The following is a 27,823-nucleotide window of genomic DNA, read 5'->3' as shown; positions in this document are numbered from 1 at the left end:
ATTCAGTAGTTTACGCTAAAAACTCTAACAAACATCCATCCATCTAAACTTTTGCATTTATAACAATAGTTCTTACTATTAGTTCTTGTCTTCAAGATAAGATGATTTTTTTATTAAGTGTTGATGACAAATTTTCTTACTAACATACCTCTATTCACATAATTCCCGGACATCCCGTACTACAATCATAAAGTTTCCTCCATAGATAGTCACAACATTGTCATACGCACCTGCATAAATGACACATAATATTAGCATACCCTGTACCCATAAATCTTTCTTTGTATTACTTTCTGCGAGATCAAGCAACGGCCTTGCGTTTCCGGATACATCTTAATGAGCATATACTTACGTACACGCATTTTTAAAGATCACCAAGTGAGCCAACCGCGCCCGCGCGTGTTATCCGTATAAAAGCTCTGCTGCCTATTTGTCGGCATTCATTCAACGAGTGGAAATCATCCCGACTAAACCACAATGGCAGCTAAGGTGATTACAGTGCAGTGTTATCGTGCTTAGTTTTAGAAATAGTCGTATACATTCAAACATTTTCATTGCTCTTATGGATCATAGTTCCTTAATTGATTTGAACATTCTTAACCCTTCAATTGTTTTCTTATTTCCAAATCGTTTATTCGATATTTTAGCGCTCACTAAAATAATAACATAAATGATTAGTTTTATGTCGTCAACTAACTGCTCGGACAAATACTGTATTTATGTCAATTTCAATCTAAATAATGCTTTGACAATTCTTCTAGTCTTAAAGCGAAAAACGAGTAATTTTTCCTTTTTTCAATATTTGTACAAAATACTTATTTCTGTTATTCAATTGTTCCATTATCTATACGAAGGTCTTTTGTCATATAAGTGGAGTAGACCAAAATAAATATTCAAGTACACCGGTCACGTAAACTCGGACCATTAATATTCTTTTGACGGTTGCTTAAGAATGTAGCATCAATTTTTACATTAACTACGTGCAGACTCGTTACATATCAATCAATCAAAAGCTCATTCCATTTTGAACTCCAGCTTGTATTCAAATCTTACAATGTGCAATACGGATCACATATCAATGATGTGTGGTTAATCATTCTATGCAAGATTTAATTTAACCTAACTAATCGGTTTTGACTAACCACTTTAAGGTAGATTGTCTTTCCAAGATTAGAAAATGCAAAGATGTTAAAACTTGTAATAAGTCTTTCATTTATTTGTTCAATTTTTATTTATAGTTCGTCGTAGTGCTCGCTTTGGTAGCCGTGGCCCACAGCTCCGTGGTGCCGGTAGTACCAGTCGCGAAAGCAGACGACTACACAAGCTTCGCATATGACGTCGCAGACCCCAACACCGGCGATTTCAAGAGCCAGGTCGAGACCCGCGTCGGTGGCACCGTCAAGGGACAGTACTCGCTTCTTGACGCTGACGGCACCAAGCGCACGGTTGACTACGCCGCTGATGATGTCAACGGATTCAACGCTGTCGTCAGGAAAGACCCAGCTGTTGTGGCTGCTCCCGCTGTTGTAGCGACTGCTCCTGCCGTCGTAGCCGCTCCCGCCGTCGTCTCGTCCGCCCGTACCGTTGTCGCTGCTGCTCCTACCGTTGTAGCGTCTGCGCCTACTGTCGTCGCCTCCGCTCCCGTGGTAGCCTCTGCCCCTGCTGTAGTAGCCGCCCGCGCTTACGCTCCATCCCTGTACGCTGGTGCCTTGTACTCGCAGAAGTACTACTCCCCGACCGTCTACGCTGCGGGAACACCTACTGTCGTGACCCGTAACTTGGCCGGCCCTGCCTACTACACCGCGTCCGCTCCTGTCTTCGCCCGCACTGTCGCCGCGCCCACATACGTCGCCCAATCTCCCTACAGCTACGCTGCGTACTCTTCCCCACTTACCTACTGGTAAATACCTCAAATAGAATATGTAAACGACGTATCCAAATACTTGGCTTGTAAATAGTTAATTTTGTACATAACCAGTGCGTGTGTAATAAACAAACTGATTTCCAATTTGTGTATTTATTTACAAGAAACTGGTAATTTTAAGTATGAAAAGATTAAATTGACCAGAGACAATATAAGTTTAAACTATCCATGAATACGACAACAAAGTATAGATCTTAAAAGTAATGAAAAAAAGTTATCATAATTTTGTACACCCATATGGGAATGAAAAAGAAAACATTTCTTTCATTGTAACAATAACCAAAATTACATTTTAAAACAGAATCCCTAGAGAAGTATATAAAATGTATTCTCAAATGATTCTCACGCCATAGCAGCAACGGACATCCTATTAATCATACATCGCATTGGTATGGAATAAGTCTGGCCACGACTTGAATACATCATTTAAAAAAAACTCAATGTATTCCATTTTCAAATTACTAGTTGTTGCCTGCGAGTTCCTCCGCGTGGTATTAAAAAAGAACTTATTGAGTTAGAGAGAAAAATATTATTTTCTTTATTACTGTTTTTGTAGATTATAACCTATTTAGTTATGTCTTAAATTTCATCCCGACCCTACACATTTTGAAGTAACGTGGCAATAAATGTCCATACCATTTTTTACAATTTTATTAAAATGTATATTTCCATCAGACTTCAAGGTATACTACATAAAGTACTCTAGTCCAGTATTATAATAAGTTGAATAAGAAACTGTGATAAGCAGTTTTTAGATTTACTAGCTCAAGGTTCATTTAACCTAATTGCGGAATTGCTTACGTCTGTCTTCTGTGTGGTCATGGTATAGCACCGGGCAAGCCGTCTCATTCGTTCTGCAGGTGTTGCTGGCATATACCACTGTTGTTACATAAATCTCATAAAAATACTACTTGCATTACAATTAATGATTAACGCCAATAGCCTAATGGTAAAGGGTAGGTATTTCTAATAATGTGATCGAAGGTTCGAATCCCGCCATTCCACTATTGTCGTAAAACCTAACACAAGCCTAAAACTTAGTATGGTACAAGAAATATTAGTAGATTAAAAAAATCTACTAATATTTATTAAAAAAAATAAGTAGCGCAATTAAATTATAGAAAAGTAAAAAACTTACTTAAGACATATACGTTAGTTATGAGTGTGGAAGGGTACATCGGTAGAGGTAGACCTCGAAAGAGATGGATGGATTGTGTAAAAGGTGACATGATCAAAAAGGGAGTGATGACTGAGATGACGTATGATAGAGTTATCTGGAGGACAAAAACCTGCTGCGCCGACCCTATGGGAGTAGGATAAGGAGATGATGATGACGACAAAAAGAAACATTTTTGCAATTACTGTAACTGATTGTCTTTCATTACTTTGTGGCTAAATAATTATTTTTTGGACACGATGATTTAATATTTAATAGAAATTTAACATAAAAACGAAACATAAAAAGAAGGTACAATCCTTCCAAGCTTTAGGCAATTTAAAATAATTTCAATGGTAGATTCTCCTTAATATTGGCTTATCGAGCATATGTACAAAACCTAATTAACTATTATACACAAATGCAAATTCTTTGTTACACTACACTTATAGTCAAAAGGTGGTAAAATATTATGGATATCTTAGAGCTTCTATTGTAATTGAGTTTTGAAATGAATTACACTATGATTTTTTTAAACAATCATCGTTATCATAAACTCAGTATTCGTCTCCAATGTCATCATTCGAGCTCATGCTCGCAGTCTACTACTAGAGGTGACTAGACCTTTTTTTTTTCCGAAGGGAAATGCTTTCTGCATACTCCATGCCTCTGGGCAGACACGAGAGTTATGTGGGACTCTCCCCCCATAGAGGGGGGCATACCTCACTAAACCCCTTCGTTCCCTCCTGGCCATTTTGTGGGACGCCACGGGATCGCTTGCGCTTGCCACCGCGACGCCCCACTGACCGCCCCGGGAAGGGGCCCTCGTTGCGTCCCAATAAATTAGGACGCTGCGCCCTAAGGCGCCCCTCGGTAGACGGCACCGTGCAATGCAGGTTCGGAGACCCAGCCTCGCCCGCTGGTGCCGCCAGGGATTGGGGGTGTCTAGACCTCAGTCAACTACGCCGGGGCGCTGCGAGTTGATTTTACACATATCTTTGAATTTCTTCATCGCAGGTTGCATTACGATGTTTTTCTTCACCGTAAGAACGTCGGTTAAATTACGTAGTTGCATATGAAATTCTAAAAATGTAAAATCACAAGTATATGGCGAGATTCAAACCCAGGATCTGTGGATTACAAGTCAAGTGCTTAAACCCCTGAGCCACCGACGGTTCAGAGTAAGAACGTCGGTTAAATATAATATAATATTACGATTACGTCATACTTATTAGTATTTGAACTATGTCAGATAAATACAGGACAGGAATTAGATAACATTAACAAAATTACGGTCGCACTATAATGATCATATATCAGGTATCATTGAATATATCCTAAATTAATAGAAATTATCAATTATCAGGTATTTTTAATAGCTAACGACTTCCCATCGAAAATTTTAAGATTTGTATAAAAATGCTGAGATTTGTTTAAACGGCATCATTTACCAACTGACAAAGGTCCCAATCCCAGCAGAAAATGGCAGCTAAGGTAACAGGAAAATTATCTGCAATAAATTTTTGATTTTTTAGTAAATTAAACTAAGTTAATTTTTAATAACTTTATTCTTCAAATTCAATACGTAACATTACTCAAGGTGTCCAAGTAACTTATCTTCGCTTTATTGTGCTTCCCGTTATTTCGTATTCTGACGATTCTTCTCTTTCAGCTGATCGTAGTCCTCGCCTTCGTGGCCGCAGCTCAAGCGTCGATAATTTCAACATCACAAGACAACGACTACACAAGCTTCGCATACGATGTCGCTGATCCTAACACCGGTGACTACAAGAGTCAAGTGGAGTCAAGAATCGGAGGCACTGTCAAAGGCCAATACTCCTTAATCGATCCTGATGGCACCAAGCGTATCGTCGATTACACCGCCGACGATATCAATGGATTCAATGCAGTTGTGCGAAAGGAACCAGTCGTTACTCAAGCAGTAGTAACTCCTACTGTAATTCCTGCCTCAGTTGTATCCACACCGTACTCGGTCTCTTCACCTTCTGTCTACTCTGTGGGCTCTCCGAAGTTCTTCACCTCCTCCCCAAGTGTATACAATGCAAGAAGTTACGTTGCACCTTATTATTATCCGCGTTCTTACTCCTACGATTCTTATGCTGCCCCATTAAATTATTATTATTAACACTGAAATGCGATGTAAATATATATGTAAAAAATGTGACTTTTGAATAATAAACGGATTATGTCAAATATTGTGTTTTCTGTTTCGTTTTTACTTACTATTTTTAGATATGATGTTAAGAGATTTTAAACAGTATTTTATGAGTTTCCACAAAATAAAAGGAAAGGCGGTTAATAATATTATTTACGGTTAATTTATTTTTAAATTGTATTATTTACCAGAAAAAAAAACTGTTAATTCAATAAATTTGTTTCATATAAGATTTACCATTTTACATAAATTCTTTTCAATGAGTATATGACCTTTTTTATAACAATCAATTTTACAGAAATAATGTGTTTTAAAGTATTAAATTATATTCAGATAGAAATTAAATTACAAAACCATAAATTAGAGCAGTACTATGTATTGCATTAGAACAGTATCTTACGTCTATTGTAGTACTGACTGGAAAAAATATAGAAACAGTAACCAGGCATGTGAGGTCCTGAATTCATTTGATGCAACTTAAGTTAACTGTGTATAACTTAGTATACTTATATCAATCACAAACGTTTACACAACAAAATATTCTTGTTTCAGAAACTATTACAATACGTATTTTACAACAGTATATCTTGAAAATATTGAAGTAAATATAGAAAATAGTGCACATTTTATGTCCACGTATATATTGAGATTATAAGGAACAATACACTTAGATATTATGTGCGTTAATAAATATAAATTAAATAATTATATATACTACTATAATAAAGCATAAACTTACACTTCTTTGTTGCCTAAGATGTCAGCAGTTACTGTATATTTTTGAATATTTCCTATTTTAATAAAAAGCCCTACACTTACATCACGTTTTAGGCTGTATATTTTCACACCATCAAACTTAGGGGGTAAATATTTTGGATAAAAAACCTAATGTGGGAAAGAGACCATAAGTTGCTGCCATCAAGGAAGCAAGATTGACAAGGTTTGTCAAGTCATGTCATTTTGACACTTGCTATTGATAATTTGACAAATGTAAACAATAAAAAAATCACTATTTCATGCGTAGCCGCACGGGATCAGCTAGTGATTTAATAGTTCAAAGCACTGCATTGGTACAGCATAGGAATGCATATCTTTAAAAACTAAATCAATCGGATGCCAAGTATTTAAGGATAAAAAAAAATTAAACATAGTATAAAGCGTCAATGAAAATATTAGTAGATTTTTGTTAATTTACTAACATTTCCTTTAACCATTCCAACTAAGCTTTAGGCTTGTGCTAGGATATGGTTCACTACAATAGTCGAATGGCGGGAAACCCTCGACCGTAAGATCAAACCATTGCTATTGGCGATATTCATTGGCCATAATTGTTCCCGCAGTTGTTAAATATACACAAATTTAAAATCATAGACAAAGTTAGATATATGATTATTTAGTTGACAGTTATTCTAATCATTTCGCCAATTATTTACAAGTTATAGCTATGTTTTAAATAGTGAAAAAGACTTCATCTGTCTCTCTCTCCAATATAAATAACAATAATAGTTCATTACTTTTAAGTAATAAATATAATGAGTTTTGTAATTCTTGACATATATTTACATTTAAAATATAAACAATGGTTACATACACTCGAAAATCATAAGTTAAGCTCTGCTTGACTTGTATATTTGAGCTTTTAGACTTAAAAATATTACCACTTAGAGTTTTTCAAATTCTAATTTTATTTGCTGAACTACGAGTATATTCTGTTCCAATTAAAGACTATGCTTTCTAAAATATCTGCGCCAATATATTTCTTACATAAAGCCCGCTACACCCGTTCAGTTTTATCTGACTTTTGTCGTAACAGTCGTATCGTTCAGATATATCTTACTTGTGTAGGAGAAAATGAAAATTGAACAATTATAAGAGCGTGTGCAGCGGGCTTAACATTTTTAATCATATTTACAATGTCTTTGTATTATTATATAATTTTAACAAAAAAACAATCGACGTCTTCTATCTGACGGTTTCTACAGGTCTCAATTTGGAACAAAGTATAAATATGTGGTTCTTTTTTTTAAAAAAACGTTCACAAAATTATATTATTGCTGTCCCTGTCTTGTCAAAGAGTAAGAGAAAGACAACAATGTTTATATTTTTATGTTGGTACTTCGGCTATTGTTTCAGCAGCATGTTAACGGTTTTCACAATTTGTTAACATTTTAATAGGCGGTCATAAAGGTATAGGTCGAATATGTACATTTTTGGCAAGATATATGGAATATATAAAAAAAAAAGATATGCTATGAAGTTCAACAATCCAACATTTTGTGGAGCGTTTAAAAATATCTTTGATAAATTACATTTCGGACTGCTTTACCGTATTTAATATTATTTACATTAATTTATTTGTAGGAATATGTTGATAATAGAAAAAAAATGTTATATAAAGATATTATTTTTCATAAATAGTTTAGAAATCCCTATCAAGAATTTTTATAATATTAAAAAATTCACAAAATATAGAAATCTAATAAATAGTAGGTATAGAACAATTTTTTGCTTTAAAAATGGCTTAAATTAGATTTATTACTAGTACCCTACCTTACCCTTTACAACGGGCTGCTTGTTTTGTTTCTGCGAATATGTTTTTTTTTTATTAAATCAATAATTTTACCAAGGAAATAATTTTACAATAATATAGAAGTTAATGTAAATTAAAACGTTTTTGGATGTTTTTTAGGTAGTCTTATCATTGATATTGATATAAGTCTTCATATAAATAAGTTTTAGTTTTAAAAATACGCTTTTTTACTTTTTTTCTGGCTTTAAGTAACCTCTTTCGTCCATCGTTAGTCTTAATCGGAACGCTTCGAAATTTTTATAATCCATTTCTTCGCTTTTAATTTCCGTATTTTCAACGATTGTTATTTCATTGCCTATACTCGTGTCAATCCATTGTAGAGTAGAGGTGCTGTCGCATGGCACGAAGTACGTCGAACCATCAGTCTGAGACATCACAGTCGATGCCAAGTTCATTTGGTCCCACGTCATAGACATGTTGTTTAGAAAGGCCTCCCCATATCTGCGGAAATTAATCGGAATATTAACAATATTTTAAAAATAGAATACCCTTATCCTAATTTATAGTACATTCGAAATTCAAAGTTGGAATCAAAAGAATTCTATCTGAATTTAGGCATGTCAAAATAATGATCGGTTCACACTTAGCCAGTACAGTTGTACAGTTGCGACGGCAAGCGACACTCATTCGCGTGTTATGATATGTGTGATGTTATGATCACAGTCTGCCATATAATTGACGGTCCAATCAGAGCGCTACTAAACAACTGTACTGGCCAAGTGTAAACCGCGTATTAGACTATTCACGTTCTCACTTCAAGGTAATCGCGTGTCCTTGTCAAAATTTGAAGGTCAAACAGAGTTCGGTAATATGCCTAAAAAATTAATGTTGCCATTTCGAATATTTTCCCTAAAACGAAATTAAGGTCATTAGGTTAGACCAGAATATTAACAAAAAAAATATTCCTTAAATTATGATGTAGGTTACATTAATTTGAAAATAGGAATACTTAATATTTTTACCAATTATAAAATATGATACTTTTATAATAAGACTAATTTTATATTGTTTTTATTAGTAAACACAATTACAATGTTACTTTATTTTTACACTTTATCTGTGCCCAAATAAAATAATTTATTTAATCTGTTACTTGACCTACATTAGAGTCTTAATTTATTGTGTTTTTATGTAGATATTTTGGCAGTACGCGTTAACTGGAATGCGGTAGTTTTAGATAGATATTAAGCAATTACTTTAGATATAGTAGTAGCAAGTAACATTTGATTTAATTGTACCAGTTTTATGATTTCATTACTAAATAGGTTTATTTAATTTTAGTTAATATGCTAATTCGGGCATACAAGAATCATGACGTTATCATTATTATTTATTGTATAAGATGGCAAAATCGTTATGTATTAAAAAAATATACTGGATTTTAAATTCAATTATTCATACTATATTCTGTACGGTCCCCGTTTTTGAAAAATATCGGTTAATAGTCGTTTAGAATTAATTAAGCAGCAAGAATTGTCTCTGATTGACATTGCTATTAACAATTGACAGGAGTTAGTGTATAAATCTTTCACAATTTTCAAAAACGGGGCTTTATTGATGTATTCTTGGTATGTTTATGTTAATATAAATTTACCTATATCTCGTTGTTCTGCTGCCGCATCTGCTGTCCCCAATCATGATGATAACTTCAATTCAATCCGGTTATGCTATATGCCAATTAATTTGCAACCGGGCTATAGATTTAGGGTTGGAAAAGGTTTATAGGTATAGATTGGGTAGGTGTACTGTTTGTGATAGTTGTAATAAATTTCTGGCTAAGATGCAATATTTTTAACTAAATATAATATATATTTAATGTGTCATCTAAATTGTAAAATGGATTTTTTTTTATCTGTGTTAACTATGAAATTAAATGGACATACTAAAATATTACACTAATTATTTGTGTGCTTTTCGGTATATTTATCTGAGTTGAAAGGAAAGGATTTAGGATTTTCAGGATGTTTTTCAGAGAAATAGTTTTGGTGCAATTTTCAATATTGTCATTCGTTTAAATAATTTTGAAAAATTTCGATATACTCACTCATTGGGGGCAACTTTTTGCAGTTTTTTGTTTCATATACATCAATTTACATGGTTTTTAATTTTTTTATTTAACACCAAACATGTACTTAAAATATAATGTTAGGTAAAATTCTAAAACTAACTTTTATATGATATCCAAATTATTAGCTTATTTTTCTAATAACTAGCATTATGAGCGTGAAAATAAAAGTAAAAAGCAAATAAGTACAATAGCCAAATCTATGAACTAGTACGCATCTAGATATTAAACGATAAGTTATAGAATAGATGCTATACATAATATAAAATACATATTTATACAATAGCAAGAACTTGTTTATGAATTACTATTTGGATATTTGCTATTAAATAATATCAGGCGTCTAATACTTAGTGACCATTGTAATTGTACTTTAAACAACTAAGAACTATTTAAGTGCAATAATTAGTACATGTTATGTCCCTGCATTAGTTTTCTAATACTTTGTACTTAATTACCTGCTTATATAGTAATTATACATCGGTTTAACACACTTTACTTATAGTATTTCTATTCAAATATTTCTGTAATCAAATTCTAAAATAATATTACATCTAACATGCCGAATAGTAAGGGATAATAAAACACAATTATATATTTTAGCAACATTTTTTTATTAATTTAAGAATTCCACAATGGAACAAATGTTTCCTTCCATATAATCTATATCTAAGTCAGATGTAGGTACGTGTAGGGATCCAACTGCGTTTACTTTTAATAATTGGTGCTCATGGACTATCAGAATATTACCTGTATCAGAATCCTTTAACATTTATTTACATCTTCGTATTGAATATATGTGAAAACTCTGACATCAAACTATTACATTAGAAAGGTAACGATTGCTTATTTTCAATTTAAAAACGACAATATTGAGAGAAAATTTGTAATCAAATATATCCAATACGGATTCAGTACATCGAGAACGTCAAGCGAAATTACTAACTCACACACAACATAAAATACTTCTATGTTTACATGAAACCGGACTCAAATCAGGCCTTTCATGCGCACATCTGAAATCCATCCCAATGTTGCCCGCTTCAAAGCAAACATAACATTTACGCCCTAAATTTATTATTAACCTAATAAATTATAATTGCAAATTGTTACCACGCTAAATAATTCGCTAGAATAAAATCATTAAGGAAAAAAATTCTCTAATACAAAAACTCGTCACGCGCCTTCAAATTTCATCATAAATTCGTAACCGACCTTTGAAATTAAAATCTCGAAGGCGTTTTGTTTATATTTGAAGTGTACGCGTCTGACACAAAGAAGCGTTGCATGTGGTCAAACCATTCGCCAAATTCTCCGCTACGTCCATCTTACGTTACTATTTGTACATTAATTTTTGTATATTTTATGTACATTCAACCCGCTTCCATCCTAACTTGCCTTACCCTTTATAATACAAAAAAATGAAGTCAACTAATAAAATATCTATTGTAAAATCACAAGTAGTGCTATTCTTACTGTTAAGAGATTTTATATATTTTTTCATATATATAAAAAAGTCGCTTAAAAAAATCACAGACAATCACTTTCCCCTTTACAGACATATACCATCGACCGATTATTCCCTTACTAAGCATTGTTACCTCTACGTACAAAAATCTACTTAGTTTTACAACCATGGTGGTTTACATACAATCTTATAATCGATCTTAACACGATTTTATCATCCTAACATGTACTCGGGCGAGTACATCAGTATACCCTTGTTCGTCGCGAGACTCAAACCAAATCAATGCCAAATTATGCTTGCGTACCCCCATTATATCCCCGGTTCCGTGCTGATGTTACCTGCTCATAAGTTACTATACTCCCAATTTAAAAAGGTCGTCAGTTTTAATGAATGTCTAATAAATAGTAGTTGTTCTTTTTGTTATCGTAATAATTACGTAGTCACATTTTAGGCACGGAACCCAGATACAATGCTCCTTAAGAGGAAAGTAAATCTAACATTCTCGAACGTTCCATTATCCATCCGCGGGCTGTCCGTACATAATAAATCGCCAAATTCCACCCGTACTATTTGTACTTTGCACGAACTATGCTAAATTATATCGTACTGATGGTGCACCAAAAATATAATTTTGGCAACATATAAAATCCGATATCATTACCTTTTTTATATTAAATTTGTACTGACAGTATCTTAAGACTTTTCAATTTGTACTATAGTTCTGTTCGTTGTAGTACACAATGTGTTGTTTATTTACTTATTTAATTACAAATATAAATGGAGAGACATTCACTCGAATTCGACATTAAGTACATAAGTGACATCAAGACAGTACAACGTAATAATTTAGATGTATAAATATGATGAAACTTATGTATATACATTTATTAACACATTATCTCAAAACTACATTTAGACATCGATTCCATTAAAACATTATCAAGGGCAATATTTATATCAAAAAACAACAAATTAAACTTACTGGTAAAAGAAATGTAAAATAATTTAATATCTAATATTGCCCCTTGAAATATTAAATATTTTTTGAAATTCATTTATTTTTTTTATAAAAAAACAGTAATTTTATCGAAAGTGTCGAAGTGATAGAAGTTCACTGTTCACTCTGTTGTTTCATTATTCTTTGGTCTCATTATTACATGACTTTAATTAAAAATAGTTACTAAAGCCATGTAATAAGTTGCGCGTACCGAAATCAGCTGTTTATATACCATTTGTTTTGGCAATATTAATGTTACGGTTTTAACCCGCTGTACTAACGAAGTCCCGATGACGCGTTAAAGTTCTCTAGTGAAATCCGCAGTGAATGATGTTAATACGAATTAAGTCTAAGAAATAGAGAACGTTTATACATGATGTTTCTTACGGTCAAATTCGTTGAGATGAATCCTTGAGACTAGCTTACTGCCGAATGCTAGAACACCCTAAGAATATAAAACGTCGAATGATACAAATATCGATCGAGTGCAAGTTTAGGTACAATTCGAATATCTTAAATAATTTACTTAAAATTACAATAAACATTAAACACGATGGACGGGTGTAACTTGTCGAGAAAAGAAACAAAACAAGGATTAGGATGAAGAGAAGCATAACGGGAAAAAGGGGAAAACAAAAAAAACAAAACAAAAAAAATAATTTTGTTACAATTTTTAATTCGCAGAAACCTAACAAACAATAATTTTTCATTTTCATCTCCTTAAAACATAGTAACATCTATGCAACACAAAAATTAACTGGGGAAAAATTAATAATAATAAAGTTATGAATTAAAATGTTTTATACTCCGGAGAGTGAAGAAAGGTACATTTAGATTACGTCGAAAAAAAAACTCTTGGCCAATCCCCGACACACAGCGTGCTATAAAATGAGGTAGAACATCAGTGAGATTATTAAAACTAGCCTAATTAACACTTACGTACTAAGGTTTTAGGAGCCCAACTCAGGCTAGAGGTAGATTTATATTGCCCGCGGTAACATCTTGACATACACCCTTGAGCCAATCGCCGAGTCAAAGCACTCACTACTCTCCAGAGATTCAATTCACGTGATCTTCCTTTACATTTTAAATTACCATCATTTTTCAATAATTCAATAAAATTGTATGAATAAACGTCCAAATCTCAACAACATTACATTAATTTACTCAATAGATATTCACTTAAAATCTGATATACATTTAATAGTATTCCTAGAAGATTAAAAATCTGTGACGGCGTTAAAATCCGTATCGCTATACTTGAATCCTGAGGTAGCTTTTTTGTACTCTTAATTTTTTTTTTATTTTTCTTAACACACTTAACATTTAGAGTTTTAATTTTTTTTCTTCATATAAAAATCTATTTAAAAGCTTACTTACGACTAAATTATATTCCTCGAGGTAGATTAACTTACAAACTAATTGAACTGTGCAGCAGTGTACATAATGCGTTGAATAGATTTTAAAATCGTACTTCGACACTCAAAGAGTTGCGACGGGCAATATGTACAGTGCTGCACAGCCCATGTGACGGCAGAGGGTCACCATACCCGTAACAATCTTTGGCTTTACCATCACGATACATCGCGATATATTTACAATTAAAAGAAAACTTAAAAAGAAACTAAACAATAGATATAATCAATAAAAGAAGCGAAATTAACGTCATAAAATAAGCAAAAAAATTTTTCGATTTACCATTCTGACGCTCCTTATATAAATGGTAACAAATTTTGAGCGTATCAAAAGATTTTAACCACATTGTTGTTTAACAAATCTTTAAGATAACAAAGGCGAAAAACTTAAAGTAGAAATAGAAACAATCACTGGTCACGTACGCCAAAGACTTGAGATCCACGCGATCCGTGACGTACTTTCCACCTAATTTCTTATTAATATAGAGCCACAATGGTAAGGGATTGACCAGAGCAATCGGGATTGCATACACCGACTAAATGTGAAACTCTTATCACATCTATACACCATTATAACTATTGGGGACATCTAGTAACTCGCCCTCTTACATTAATTATAACAATGCGAAAGCTTAATTTAGACAAGTTATCCGAATGTTAGTATACTGACCTTTGTACAATTATGTCATACCGTCGAAATAAAATCAGTTCAACCAAAATATTACAGCGAAAATCGACATAATTGTAATCTACAGTACCTTACGAAATTTAGAAAAAAATAAGACCAAATTAACAGCGCACTCTAGTGTCGACTCCTCTACGTTACCCCCTCGATGACTTATCCAAAACAAATCCAAAGAAAGCTTAAAAACTTGATGCATTAATGCAATTCTTTTTTACATATCACAAAAAACATTAAATGTCAAAAAGAAATCACAACTATGAATTTTGAATTCATAACAGAAAAAAAACAAAATGACAAAAACAGAACAAAATTGTTCACCCCAATTATAAAAACATAATTGTCAACAATTTATAATTGAAATAGGAAAAATGTTTCCATTTAACAATACAAATACGTCTACGGAAGAAGAAAAATTATAAAATTGTCATTAACAGAGAAATAATGATGACTTCGGCAAATATTAAAATTGAATTGCAGTGCGCAAAATTGTAACTTACAAGCATATTGAAAAAATTGGTTCCAAAAAATTAACATCGAGGTTTCATTTATTCGTAAATTTGCAATTGACTTTTTCCGAAAATCTTTGAAAATAAATTGGGAAAAGCAGAAATTTTACGATGTGACTTTTTATAAATTGAATTTAAATCTTATTTTTGAAACGTAGGGTCGATTATTGAGTTTTTGAATTCACAGAAACAAAACATGTACTGCAAAATTCTGAAACATTCATCCCAAACGTTACAAATGTATTTTTTTATTATTGTTGTTATTGACGCCAAAAAATATAAATTTAATCCTGGCAGTTACATATAATTCGTGTAGTAGTCGTTAAAATTATTTGTAAAATTTCCCCTGTGCTAACAAAATTACAAAATAGTTTTGTTAAAAAATGTTACAAAATATAGAACTGTTATGGTATAAATGCTTTTTTCATGATTTTTTGTTTAGATTTAAATTGCAAAAAAAAATCATTTTTGTATATGAAAACTGGTATTTAGATCTTGCATAATCATTGAAGTTTACTACATTTTACGAAATAAAAAAAACTGTAAATAACGAACCTCTTATAAAAATGACGACACCTACGATATAAAGAAATCACTGAGCCTTCATAAAGCAAATAGTATAACATAATTCAGTGTATCCTAAAATATAAATATAATAAATATGAATGCAACTCATTCCTAAATATCAGGAATGTAACACGCAGTCGCTACATTCACACTTAACAAAAAAAGGAATAAATAAATTAAAAATGTGAACATAATGAGGATATTTGGCACTGTCCCACTTCAAGTTAAACATAACTGAACAGCTCGGATAATGTAAGGTTTAAAAGACCGCGGCCGTCGGCGCACACGCAACATTATAATACAATTGCACCGACGACACACCTAAATTAAATAATCTTTTAAATCTCAACCGGCACTTGACATGACTAGGTAAATAAAAGTAGCAATCCTTCGTGTAAATGCACAATCATTAAACAAAACAACGGAATGTTAAAATCGACACCATCGCGTTAAAACATATAATAATTTGGTCTCAATAGTAACATCCGCGATGCGAGCCGGTGCGACCAGTAACGGATTGTAGGACATACACGCCTTGATAACGTACACAAAAAAAATTAATAACACTTTTTACCTAACTACTTATGTATCTAGGGCAAAATTGTACTTCGTACAAACTGAAACTGTTCGGATTTACTGTACAGTATTCAACTGTTTATCCCGCTATCTCAACACTGACTACGTCAACTCTTAATGACAATGTGGCAAAAGTCAAACAGAGACAGTTCACTATTGTATCACAGATGAGTAATAATTAAAAATTAAACCCGTAAATAACTGACTATTGAATATTGCGTATGTACAGAATATAAAAATAAAATAATAATTGTGTAAAATTTGCCACAAAGTCGTGTTTAACGCGTGTCTCAACCTAGGCCAAGGCGAAATACAATATTCTCCTATTATTTACATACACTTAGCCTATGACCATCAGTCTCAACATCATTTCTAAGATTCCCTAGCTCAGATAATATAAAATAAGCCATGTCTCACTCGACCGAGAGCTCAGAATAAATCGTCTACAAAGGTAACTTTATCTCACAGTCAAATTAAGGTACATAACACATCCAGGGGTGCGAAAAGTAGGTACTATATTTTTTAAACATGGTACCGAGGTAATACAGACGAGCGATGAGCAACCGTTCGAAGTCAACACGTGACTGACACAATCAAAAAAAAAAAAACAAAATTAAGTAACAATTATAAATCGTAAAACTTCCGAAAAACCTTATAAAAATCCTAAGATCAAATTCTGAGGTAGACTGTTTACATAATATGCATCATTGAGGTATAATTATTGTACGTTTTTACGAAAATAGAGACTCGGCTAGGGTGACCATGATTTATAAAATATAATCGGGACAATCTTAAATCGTAATTCTAATTTGAGGTCACCCTAGCCGGTCGAAGTTGCAGAGGTAGATCGGTTGATAGAGAATTTGTAGGGAATTAAATGTAAGTCTTACTGCGTGTGGTTGGGGAGAGGACCCGGGTGGAGGGGCGCGACGGCGTGGCGGTGCTCGCGCGCGATGTGCCGGCGCACGGTGTTGTTGCGCGTGAACGTGCGCGTGCAGTGCGGGCACGGCACGCGGATGCCCTGGTGCCGTTGCCGGATGTGCGCGCGCAAGTTCGTCTCGTACCCGTAAAGTCGCTCACAATATGGACATTTTAGTTTTTTACCTGGAAGCATTTTGTTGTTGTGTTAAGTTAAGAAATATTTGGAACATAAAATACAGCGTTTTTCCATTTGCTCCGACTTGAAGGACCAAATAGTATTTATGCCAAATGAAATAATAGGGACAATTGTAAAGGTTCACACAGAAAAATGCTTTATGTAAACTATTCAAGAAATATCTTCTATCTTACCATCAGCAGTAGCAATTCCTCCAGATTTACTAGTTATGATCTTAGCTGGCCAGATATCGGGGCTCGTCTTCTGCGGCACGGGCGACGTATCCGCAGGCTTGTCGTGGTAGTTAGTAGTCGGCATGGGCAGCGCCGGTGGCGGCGAAGTGTTGTACCCACCCTGATAGTCGTTCTCACTCTTTATCCGTAAATCTGAAAGAAACAGCAACACTGATTGAAGAATCGTTTTGCAACTAACATGTGATAATGGGAACAATAATATTAACATTAGCAGGATGACATGTCATTGCCACGCCACCATGAGATGTATTTAGAATTAGCAATGAATTTCCATATGCAGTAAATTTAAAATAAACGCATTATATTGTATGTTTTCCTGTCTGCATTTCATGTAATTGTTTTAGTCGCATTTTATATAAAACATCCGGTAATCCGATCTTATCCAAAACATCATCATAATGAATTATCTTTTTCCCACGATGTTCGTCCAAAAGTTTAATTTTAAATTCCTAACGGATTTCTATACACATTATATACCTATTATGTAACTATTACTATACTTCCATTCTCTGGAGTACGTGTATCTGAGGTTGAGGGGATATTGAATACGAAAAAAATAAAAAATGAACCTTCAGCTCCCTGGTCATTAGAGAGGCGCTCCATGTCCTCGTTGGCGCTAGCGCTGCGCTCGTAGCCGTTGTTCTTGGGGTTGGCAAGCGTGGAGGTGCACTCTGCGGGCGCGTCCTCGTAGCGCGCGCCCGCCCCTGCGCCCCCGCCAGCACCTGCACCTGCTCCCGGCGACGACCGCGTGTCCGGCTCGTCAGCCACACTGCCGCAGTGCGACGATGAGGAACTTTGCCTGTAAAAAAGAAGATGTGTTAATTAGTTGTTATTGGCTTTTGGGACAGCTCTTACCGATTGAAGAACTTGTCATAGTACCTGTAATTCCTTGCATGCGGGCTGGGTACAGTTTTGGGGGCAGCCGGTCGCCGATGCGACGGCTGGTGCATGGGCATGTGTGCCGGCGGAGCATACCGACCCATACCGCCGCTGCTGTGTATCGGCACGCCGTACTGCGGCATGATAGGCGCAAAAGTGGCCGTGTGTGACTGCGGTGTCGCCTCCTGCGCCTCGCAGCTCCCCGAACCCGATACTGGGCTCGTCTTGATCCGTGCCTGATGACGTTCGCCGGTCGACTGCTGCGTCTGTTGCTTCATCCAAGCGTCTTGAGACATTTCCATTGAAAGGCCCTTAACCTGGAAATTTCAATTTTGTATAACTTACGATAATCAAGAACTCCAGATCTTCAGAGTAATCCAAGAATATCAGACATTTAAGACGAGTCTGCAGGACAACTTGTAGTTCGATGACTCTAAAAATCAATTTGTACCTGTAAGTTCTCCCCGCTCTTAAGGAAGCTGGACAGCGCATCCTGGCTGACGTGCACCTCGCCCTTGTACATGAACTCGAGCAGCGCCTGCATGTTGTCGGCGCTGGTTGCCTCCAGGATGACGTAGCAGGCACCCGCATGGCTTGGCGGCGCGCTGTCGAACAGCTCCTGGAAGTGCTTGCTGCACGCCGCCAAGATAACCTTGTGCGCCTTGAACTGACGACCTGGAATAAAACATTACTTATTGTACTTTAAGTTTCACGTGTACAATACTCCAGTCATAGGAAATGCGAAAAGAGAATATTATACAAATGGCGATCGGGCGCGAGTATTTTGCAGATTTGGTCTAAGTTATTTAGATCTCTGGGATTATTTAGATCTAGACGCACCAATAAGACATAACGATCAGACAAGTATTGTTATCGTGATGATTAAAACATCAGAGTTTTTTGTGCATTCATGTGCAAGAAAATGTTTTAATGGTGCAATGTTGTTTAAACTATCAACCAACTCTTATGTTAAAATAATACAACTGAACGGTTACGGTCCAGTTATAAGCAGAGCTTGCTACGCGACAATCGACCTTGTAGTAGGAGTTTAAAGTGTGTAATCGTAAGCATATCCGTAGTAATGTATACGACATTATATCGCAGACCCTTGAGACAAAACTCACGGTGGTCCACAGTTCTAAGAAATGTACCGGACCACGGAACTTCATACGATTTGTTTTTAATTATAAATGAAATGTTCAGTGTTTTGTTACTGGAATTTGAGGTAAGTTTACAAATAAATACCCGACAGTGACTATAAAACTTAGTTTACTTTCTAAAATACAAATCACTAGCTTTCGCTTGCGACTCCGTTCGCGTTGAATTAGAAAAACAAAAGTGAGTAGCCTATGTGTTCTTCCAGACTATCCTCTACATCTATACCAAATTTCATCGAGATACGTTCAGCCGTTTAGGCTACAAACTCTAACAAACATTCATCCTTCCATCTAAAGTTTCGCATTTATAATATTAGTATGATATAATTAACAGATATTTTCAGATTATTAGATAGAAACAATCCCTTACGGTGAAATTAAAACTAACCTCATAAGTTAATTATAAATTAACTGGTCGATGACATCATTATTAATTATTTATTCAGCGCATAACGATAATGGTATATGACGTTGACAAATTTCGTATATTCTATGCGCGTACATTTACCAAATTAGTATTCGTCTCTAAGAGAATATTACATCATTATTAATAAGGAAAATTATAAGCACATGGAAACTATTCAGTAATCAGCAGAACCACACGTTTCTATGCAATTATATGCGCTGCCTAAACGTTGTAAGAGAAACATTTCCTGTCGCTGAATATAATTACCATTATTCATACACTGGTGAAATATATTTTGAAAAATCCTTATAAAAACAGTTAAAAGACCCTTATTGATTATCATATTAAGCGTTAATTTTATAAATCTCATTTTAGTGTGTTCGAGCCAAAGTGCTAATAACTAGGAATATTAAAACTCTATTTCTAATTTGGTTTTATACAGTACTCTACAATGTATGTAAAAATCCTTATTTTTAAATGTTTGTTTTAAGTCAGTCATAATAAACTAGTTTATTTTTTTAATTTCATTTCACTGTTTTGTTAAATACAAGTTACCAATTGAACATTTTATTAGAAAAGTGACGATGAAAGTATTATCATTATACAACGTGAACTCCCTTAAAAATGCTCTTCATCATGGTAATATTTAGAAACAATGGCTGCTCCGAGCGTGCCTACATCTGGAGTGTGACGTCAGAGAGCATGGCGCGGAACTAACTCATAGCCTTGGTCCGGCACTCTGAGACGAGGAAGGCCAAACTTAACGTCGAGACTGTACCTACGAGACAGTTTCCACTGTCGAAAAACAAAAGTACATTGTCCTATCAATTATTCACGTTTTAAAAAATGATATAACAATACTTCTTCGTATTGATTTGGTAGTAGTAACTAACGATAATTTTTATATACGTAACTAAAAGTATTCTTTTTATGCAAGTAGGAAGCAAATGATCCATTTGTAAGGGCTAAAGTTCAAATCATAATCTTCAACAACGACCATCAAAATTATATTCAATTTTGTTATAGGAATTCAATCGAAGTATAGTATAGTAACTATCGATTAATCGTAATATCGATGCGCCAAATTTCGATTCATCTCTCGATTTTTCCATCGCAAGTCAGCGAGCAACCTAACAGCGTCCCTGCTATGATCGTTCCGTTCTGCTCTCCGCCCACAGATTATCTCAAACACTTCCTCGTTTCGTTCTCAGCTTCATTTGTTTGCTCTAACACTCACACGTGGTTATTGTCTGCGTTACGACGCAAAATAAGCGAAATTAAGTTTTTAAACTATAGTATTAAAAATTAATTAATTTAATTTAATATATTCTTACATTGTCCACATAAGTATTATTTTATTTTATGTTTTTTATCTGTGGTTAAACTAAATTTCTGTTTCCTTTAAACCAATCCGCTGTGGGAGAGCCATAAACAAGAAATAGACTAGAATAGTTTCCTTTAAATTAGTTCAGAATCGTTCATCCTTCCCTAGACTATTTTCCTTCTCTTTCCTTAATTTTGAAATTATTTCCTAGTGTATTTCTATTATTTCCACCTTGTAGTAACTATTACCCAATTAACCTCAAATGACACTATAACTTATAAGGTAGAGCAACCAAAAAAACGTTATCGCTACCGACCTTTTCGTATTAATTTGTTACTACCATTAACCTACTAAATACCAGTTTAATATACCTTAATAGAAATAATAGGACAGCATTTATATGTGAGAGTGAATAAAACCAAAACATGCACTTATAGAATCTTAATTAAGTTGTTATATAAATAGAAATAGAAATAATTTTATTGAAAAATAAGAGATTAACAGTTACAATAATAATACCAACTAAAAGATAAATACAAACCGTTGTTAACATCAGATTAATCTGGTGATGCCCACATTAGGCAATGCCTTTATCGTGGGCATCGAAAACAGCAGGAAAAAATGTTCATATTTTCTTTTATCTTTTTATACAAATATTACATTTGAGATAATTAGAATATAAACTATAACCTTTTTTAACTTTTCTTTAGTACAAAAGGCTACAATACCATTAATCTCTGATTGAAGAAAACTTTTAGGGCCTGTCTAAATATGTGATGATAACGTCGGATTTTGATATCTTATCCATGCCATTTTGAGCTATCCTCAGATAGAGGCTCACCTCTATCAGCCAGTGGTGGGACATGCCCTAAAGCCCCAATAAAATATTTAACAATTAATTTATATCAGAATTTCCCAATATAGGAACAATCTACACATAAGGAAGTGGATTTCAAATAGAGTTTAGACTAAGATAAATCGCTTCGTTATCGTATTTACAGATAACTACACAAACTTCACGTTACAACGGTCGTTGGGTATTTCAAGAAAATATCTATATGGTAAATTCAGAAATGTTACCATTCATCAGCCATGTTACTCCAAGAAGTGTAAATTCGTAAATAATTCACAATACTTTTACCTTAAATACGGTCATGAATTGTATTTAAAACGTTGTGAAATAGTCAATCAGTACTACTAAACAGATTAACTAAAGTTGCCAACATAAATAAACATTTTTTTTTATAATATTAGCTGGCAAACGAGCCACCTGAATCCACCAAAATGGAAAGCGACCGCTGTATGGACAGCGGTGTTTATGGAAACATCCGCAATTGCAGATGCGTTGCCTACCCTTCATTGACGGAGGAGAAGACGCACATAAAGAGGACATTTCCCCTTCTTATGCGTCTCCTCCACCGTAAAATCCACCTTTCCTTCCCATCCTTTCCTCTTAAGAAAAGGGTGGAAAGAGAAAGGGAAGAAAATTAAGCCTCCGGCACCACACTCATCAAACGAAACGCGAAATACTATTCTTAGTTAAACATTCAACTAAGAATTGTAATATGAAATATTACTTCATACAAATTAGGACAATCAACATTGGGTCGGTTTATGCGGGAGTGCATGAGCATTGCAACAGCAGCGCCGCGGCGGAGTAAAGAGGAAACAAACGACATTGGTCGACGCATGCGCTTGCAACACCGCGACATTGGCCCCATTCGGAGACCCACTAACGCTTATCTGACGGCACTTCGTATGGCATATTTTTTTTTCTAAATTCGAATTATAAACTGTAATTTTGTATATTTTTATTTGCGACTTTGATACAGACCTTTTTCTTTTAATATAAAGTTTATTTCACCTATTTTGGAGACATAAACAATAATTTCAAATATCTGCCATTTAATTAATCTGGATTCTAATATTCCTCCATATAAACAGAATATAAGCCACGTATGTAAACTTTATATATTCATATAAATTCGTAAAATATTCTCTCCTATATAATAAAGCTGTCTAAAACCTTTGAAGTTAATGTTTAATATATTAACATATGTATTATCATTAAATTTAATTCTAATGTTTTATAGTCGATTCGACGTTGACGTCATTTGACCTCGCCTAAATGTCTTCTACTAGGAAATTATGCGGCCCTTTGTCCTTCACACGAAGGCGATCCGAGTACCCAAAGTCGACAAACAAGCTTCCGCATGTGCAATTATAAACTAAATGATATACAAAAAGATTATAAATATTTAAAAAAGCCCGTAACCGGGATTCTCTGGGGTTTTCCGAATGACATTTCGTTTCTAGTAGATCAAAATAAACGGACGGGTGTTTCCCGTTGACCTGTAGATGGGAATATTTTCCCGTTCGGTCAAATGATGGGTAGGCTGATTGAAACTGGAAACACCCGAATGGATAAATACATAGCCGCGGTAAATATCACCCTTCTGTCTGAGCAAAAAAATATTAAGCTAGAGTACTTATGCTGGGTTGCTGATGTTTTTATTTATTTTATCACGAGCTGTTGCCCGCGACTTCATCCGCGTGGTATTAGAAAACATACGAACTATATAAATAACAAAAAGCTACGTATCCCTCGGGAACCGGACACCTCGGGGATGAAGCTTATCGCATGTATACTCCAGACTTTGTTTTACATCTGTGCCAAATTTCAATAAGATATATTGAACCGTTGCAAAATGATCGAGTAAACATTAAAAAACTAAATTAATGAATCCCACGGGAACCGTAACTTATCCCGGGATAAAAAGTTACGTATGTGTTCTTCCAGGCTATAGTCTTAGACTATAGACTATAGACTTCCAGACTCTAAACTTGTGCCAAATTTCATGGAGATCCGTTAAGCCGTTTAGGCTACAAACGCTAACAAACATCCATCCATCCATCTAAACTTTCGCATTTACAATATTAGCAAAATTGCTTAGTGATTAATTAGAGCTGTAGTGAGAAATACGTTTTTATTCTTTTTCATTTAATTACAAAGTTATAAGTGGTTAATTTTATTAATCTAAAATGCCTCGTTAACCAAATTGTAACGAAAATACGCAAATTACGAATATAAGGTAAAATGAATAAAACATTTTGTTATAAAATTGTTACTAAATTTAATAATTTATTGAATCACACAATATAAGAAAATGCGAAATTCCTTGTACGTGTAATTATTACATTTAATTGTAAACAGGAACTATGTAGCGCACAAAAAAATTCTTGCACACAATATTTACTCTCAAAGATCTATAAAAAAAAATGTTTCCTTGGTGCAAAGTTCACATTGATTATATAAAAATATATTTAAATAGCTGTGCAATATAACTATATGAACATTAACTATTGTAAAATTAATTAGGTAAACAAAAGAAGGAGTATTACCAAATCAGTATTTACGTTTTCATACATTTACATCGTTCTACCTCTACGCTTGTGGTCTGTTATTTTCATACCAACATAACCTTTAACTTTACTTTTACATATTTATCTAAATCGGATTTTCCGATTAATCTTATCTACAAATAGAAAAAGGATGGGAAGGGAACGTTGATTTGACGGTAGAGAAGACTCATAGGATGGGGAAATATCCCCTTTATGTCCGTCTGCTCCCTGATCGGGTCGGCAACGCATCCGCTATTACGAATGTCTACGGGCAATGGTCACTTCGCCATTTCAGCGCATTCAGGTTATATAAAAAACCTCATTTAAGTTTCACAGATAATAATTTCATTAACATGGTACAATATATTTTGACGAAACGTAAAAGTTATGTAGATCTTTCGTCCACATATTTAGGCAAAGGCAATTCATTGTGCAATGATGCAACATCAAAGGGTGGAGGGTAACGTAAATTAGTTTTCGGAACTTTGTTCCCGACAAATATGTAACTGGTAAATTAGACAGCGTTTGTAGCTCGGTTGGACAGCGGCGAATTGATTTCCAACACGTGGCCGCAAGGGTTTCATTTTATAAGTGTTCGTATTCATACGTAGTTGTCTTCAGTCTGTTTATTTCTATTTCTTATGTTATTAATTTATGATGTTTTAGAAGTTGGACATCTTAACCGATTCCAGGTAATATCTAAAAGGTATTAAAAATTTGTTGATTCTTAAATTGTATACTTGAATCCCAAAAATATGGTTGGGATATGCTCATCTCCGATCACTATTTCTTGTGTCTAATACTAACGTATATAAACAATGAAATAATTACTTACAGGATAAACAAGTTGTTACTCGCGACTTTGGACGCGTGAAATTAAAGAGTTCTAAAAATGTAGCCTATGTTACTCACAGAAAATTATTTCAAATGATGAAAGAATTTTTAAAATTAGCCCAGTACTTTTTACGTGAATGAAATCCACAAAAACACAAATCTCTCCACGTTATATATTGTTGTAGATATTAAAACTGTCCTGTCAATATTAATTATAAATTACCATAATGCATTAACATGTCTATAAAATAAACGTAACTGAATCTCAACTTTAACATACAAACACGATGAGACGATCGATTGTAGCCTATAGCTAGCTGTACATGTAAACTCTACAGGATGCAAGTGAAAGCTTAAATTCGAGGGGGGACTCGACTAACCCCGTTTTCAGACACACCCCCACCCTCCCACGCAAACAGGACGCGGATTATATAGGGCTGTCTACTTTACTATTTGTGATTTATTTATTTTCAGATAACAAAATCTGTTAATTTATTTATCAATTAAGTTTATTGATAAAAATTGGTTTTAGTGTCAATTGTTTTGATCACAAAGAAATAAATCTTCAGAACAACTTAGAGTCGGTAATTCCACTAATACTACTCGTATACTTAATAAATTTATTTTACAGGTATCTGTTTTAAATTTTTTAATAATTATTCGACATGAGTTGGTTGTTTTTAATTTTTGTTCAGTTTCAGTTTTTAATTCAGATTTGTAGATTTAATAATCGACTCGAGCAAAGCCCTGAGGAAGTGAAACCGAACGTTACAACCCTGTAGGCCAGACGTCAGTGGGCGCCTTCGCCCACATTCCCCCCTTTCAAGGTCGGCGAGTGGGCGCGTTGGAGTGAGATAGCTATATCTACCCCCCGGTGAAAGTGCAAGTGAATGTGCGAGAGAAAATCAATCTTGCACGGGCAGCGGGGAGCGCGTGCGGGAGGGGCAGTGGAAAACTAGGTGAACCGAGCCCGACGTCAGGGCTGGGCGCGTGGACAATATTAATGGAGGTGTAACTATACAAGTGACAATGTATTTTGAACAACATTTTTTAAATCCCTCTATACTATTTCCTTTATGATAAGACTCTAAGATTTATAACGTTCGTAAGATACGGGTTTCTTAGCACGATTGAATTGTTTTAGGTCCCGATATTTCGACACAGTTGCATGCGCCATGTTCACGGGATGACTGACTGAAGTGAATCGTGGTAAGAAACCCGTATCTTACGAAAATTATATTTGGAAAAACCACGACAGTTTAAAGTTAAATAGACTCTAAGATTATCACTTTTTAGCTACACACGGTGTTCAACTTATACTGAGACCCGTCTAGAGAATAAACAATGAAAGTAAAACTGTTATACTAAAGAAATATACGTTTATTATTAAGAAAATAATGAGACTAAATTAAAAATGACAGTATCTTCGAATCTATTTCACGTAATAAATATCCGAAGTTTCTCAATATATCAAAAACGAGGGTATAAACATACTAAAGTATACACATACAAGTAATTAGTTCGCAGAATCAGTAGCGGTATGAGATAATTCACAGCACGCGGCGCTATTGATTTTACAACGATGATAAACATCCCCCGACGTTCTGCCTAACAATTTGCATGCCTATAATTACATACATCTACGTAACCCTCCCGTTTTACATCAGCGAGCAATTGTTCATTCGGCTCTCAATTCTGACATCGTGATACATATTTATACTAAATAACTTGCTAAGATTAAGGAAGTGTAGGTGTTTACCTCATCACAAATTCAATATCGATCATCCTTAAATGCCAAACCTTATGCTAATAACAACACCGTTCAAATCGGGTTAACGCCATCATAATGGTTGTTAAAACATTGTCTAACATAACAGCTTTTATAATATTCTATTAGTAATAGGGCTCGGATTAGATCCCTGCATGCCTAGATTCTAATCCTATTTAATAAATAGACAAGTGACGCATTACAGTCGTTATCTATACTTTAATATAATAAAGTGTAAACACACTACTTTGTGGCGTAGGATGTCAGCAATCACAGCATATTTTTGAATAATTCTTTCTTAAATAAAAAGTCCTACACTTACGACACGCTTTAGTCTATATATTTTCAAGCTATTAAACTTAGGAGCTAAATAAAATGGAAAAATACCCTCATGTGGGAACGTGAACATGAACTATAAGCCAACATTAAGGAAGCAAATCATGATAACGGTAATATTGACATTTGCAATTGAGAATTTGACAAATGTAAATAATAAAGTATAGTTTTTTATAATTTCATGTGGATGTAGCTGCACGGGAACAGCTATTATCTCATCTTTTTTTTTTTTTTTTTTTTTT

At 34.3% G+C, this 27,823-nt stretch overlaps 3 protein-coding genes across 4 annotated transcripts in view; 2 read left to right on the top strand and 1 right to left on the bottom strand.

Moving 5' to 3' along the window:
- The first annotated feature begins 411 nt into the window (after positions 1-411).
- Positions 412-2,008, top strand: LOC106101304 (pupal cuticle protein Edg-84A-like). Its single transcript, XM_013280481.1, has 2 exons — positions 412-489; positions 1,239-2,008. The coding sequence occupies exons 1-2, from the start codon at positions 478-480 to the stop codon at positions 1,902-1,904; spliced, it is 678 nt and encodes a 225-aa protein (XP_013135935.1). The 5' UTR covers positions 412-477; the 3' UTR covers positions 1,905-2,008.
- A 2,554-nt stretch (positions 2,009-4,562) lies between these two features.
- LOC106101305 (larval cuticle protein A2B-like) lies at positions 4,563-5,226 on the top strand. Its single transcript, XM_013280482.1, has 2 exons — positions 4,563-4,574; positions 4,753-5,226. Exons 1-2 carry the CDS (start codon positions 4,563-4,565, stop codon positions 5,224-5,226), a joined length of 486 nt encoding a protein of 161 aa, XP_013135936.1.
- A 7,865-nt stretch (positions 5,227-13,091) lies between these two features.
- LOC106101303 (broad-complex core protein) overlaps positions 13,092-27,823 on the bottom strand; it is a 49,109-nt gene continuing 34,377 nt past the window's right edge. For both annotated transcript variants that reach the window (XM_013280479.1, XM_013280478.1), the window contains exons 3-7: positions 18,806-19,029; positions 18,355-18,671; positions 18,045-18,274; positions 17,416-17,607; positions 13,092-17,229 (exon numbers count right to left, since the gene is read on the bottom strand). In XM_013280479.1, the coding sequence (XP_013135933.1) occupies positions 17,012-17,229; positions 17,416-17,607; positions 18,045-18,274; positions 18,355-18,671; positions 18,806-19,029 (1,181 nt within the window). In that variant the 3' untranslated portion in view covers positions 13,092-17,011. The remainder of the gene's footprint in view (positions 17,230-17,415; positions 17,608-18,044; positions 18,275-18,354; positions 18,672-18,805; positions 19,030-27,823) is intronic.

The sequence above is a fragment of the Papilio polytes genome, unplaced genomic scaffold, assembly GCF_000836215.1.
Source record: "Papilio polytes unplaced genomic scaffold, Ppol_1.0 DF823991.1, whole genome shotgun sequence".
Classification (NCBI taxonomy): domain Eukaryota; kingdom Metazoa; phylum Arthropoda; class Insecta; order Lepidoptera; family Papilionidae; genus Papilio; species Papilio polytes.
Note: the sequence above shows the minus strand (reverse complement) of the source record. Positions and strands in the feature narration are given on the sequence as shown.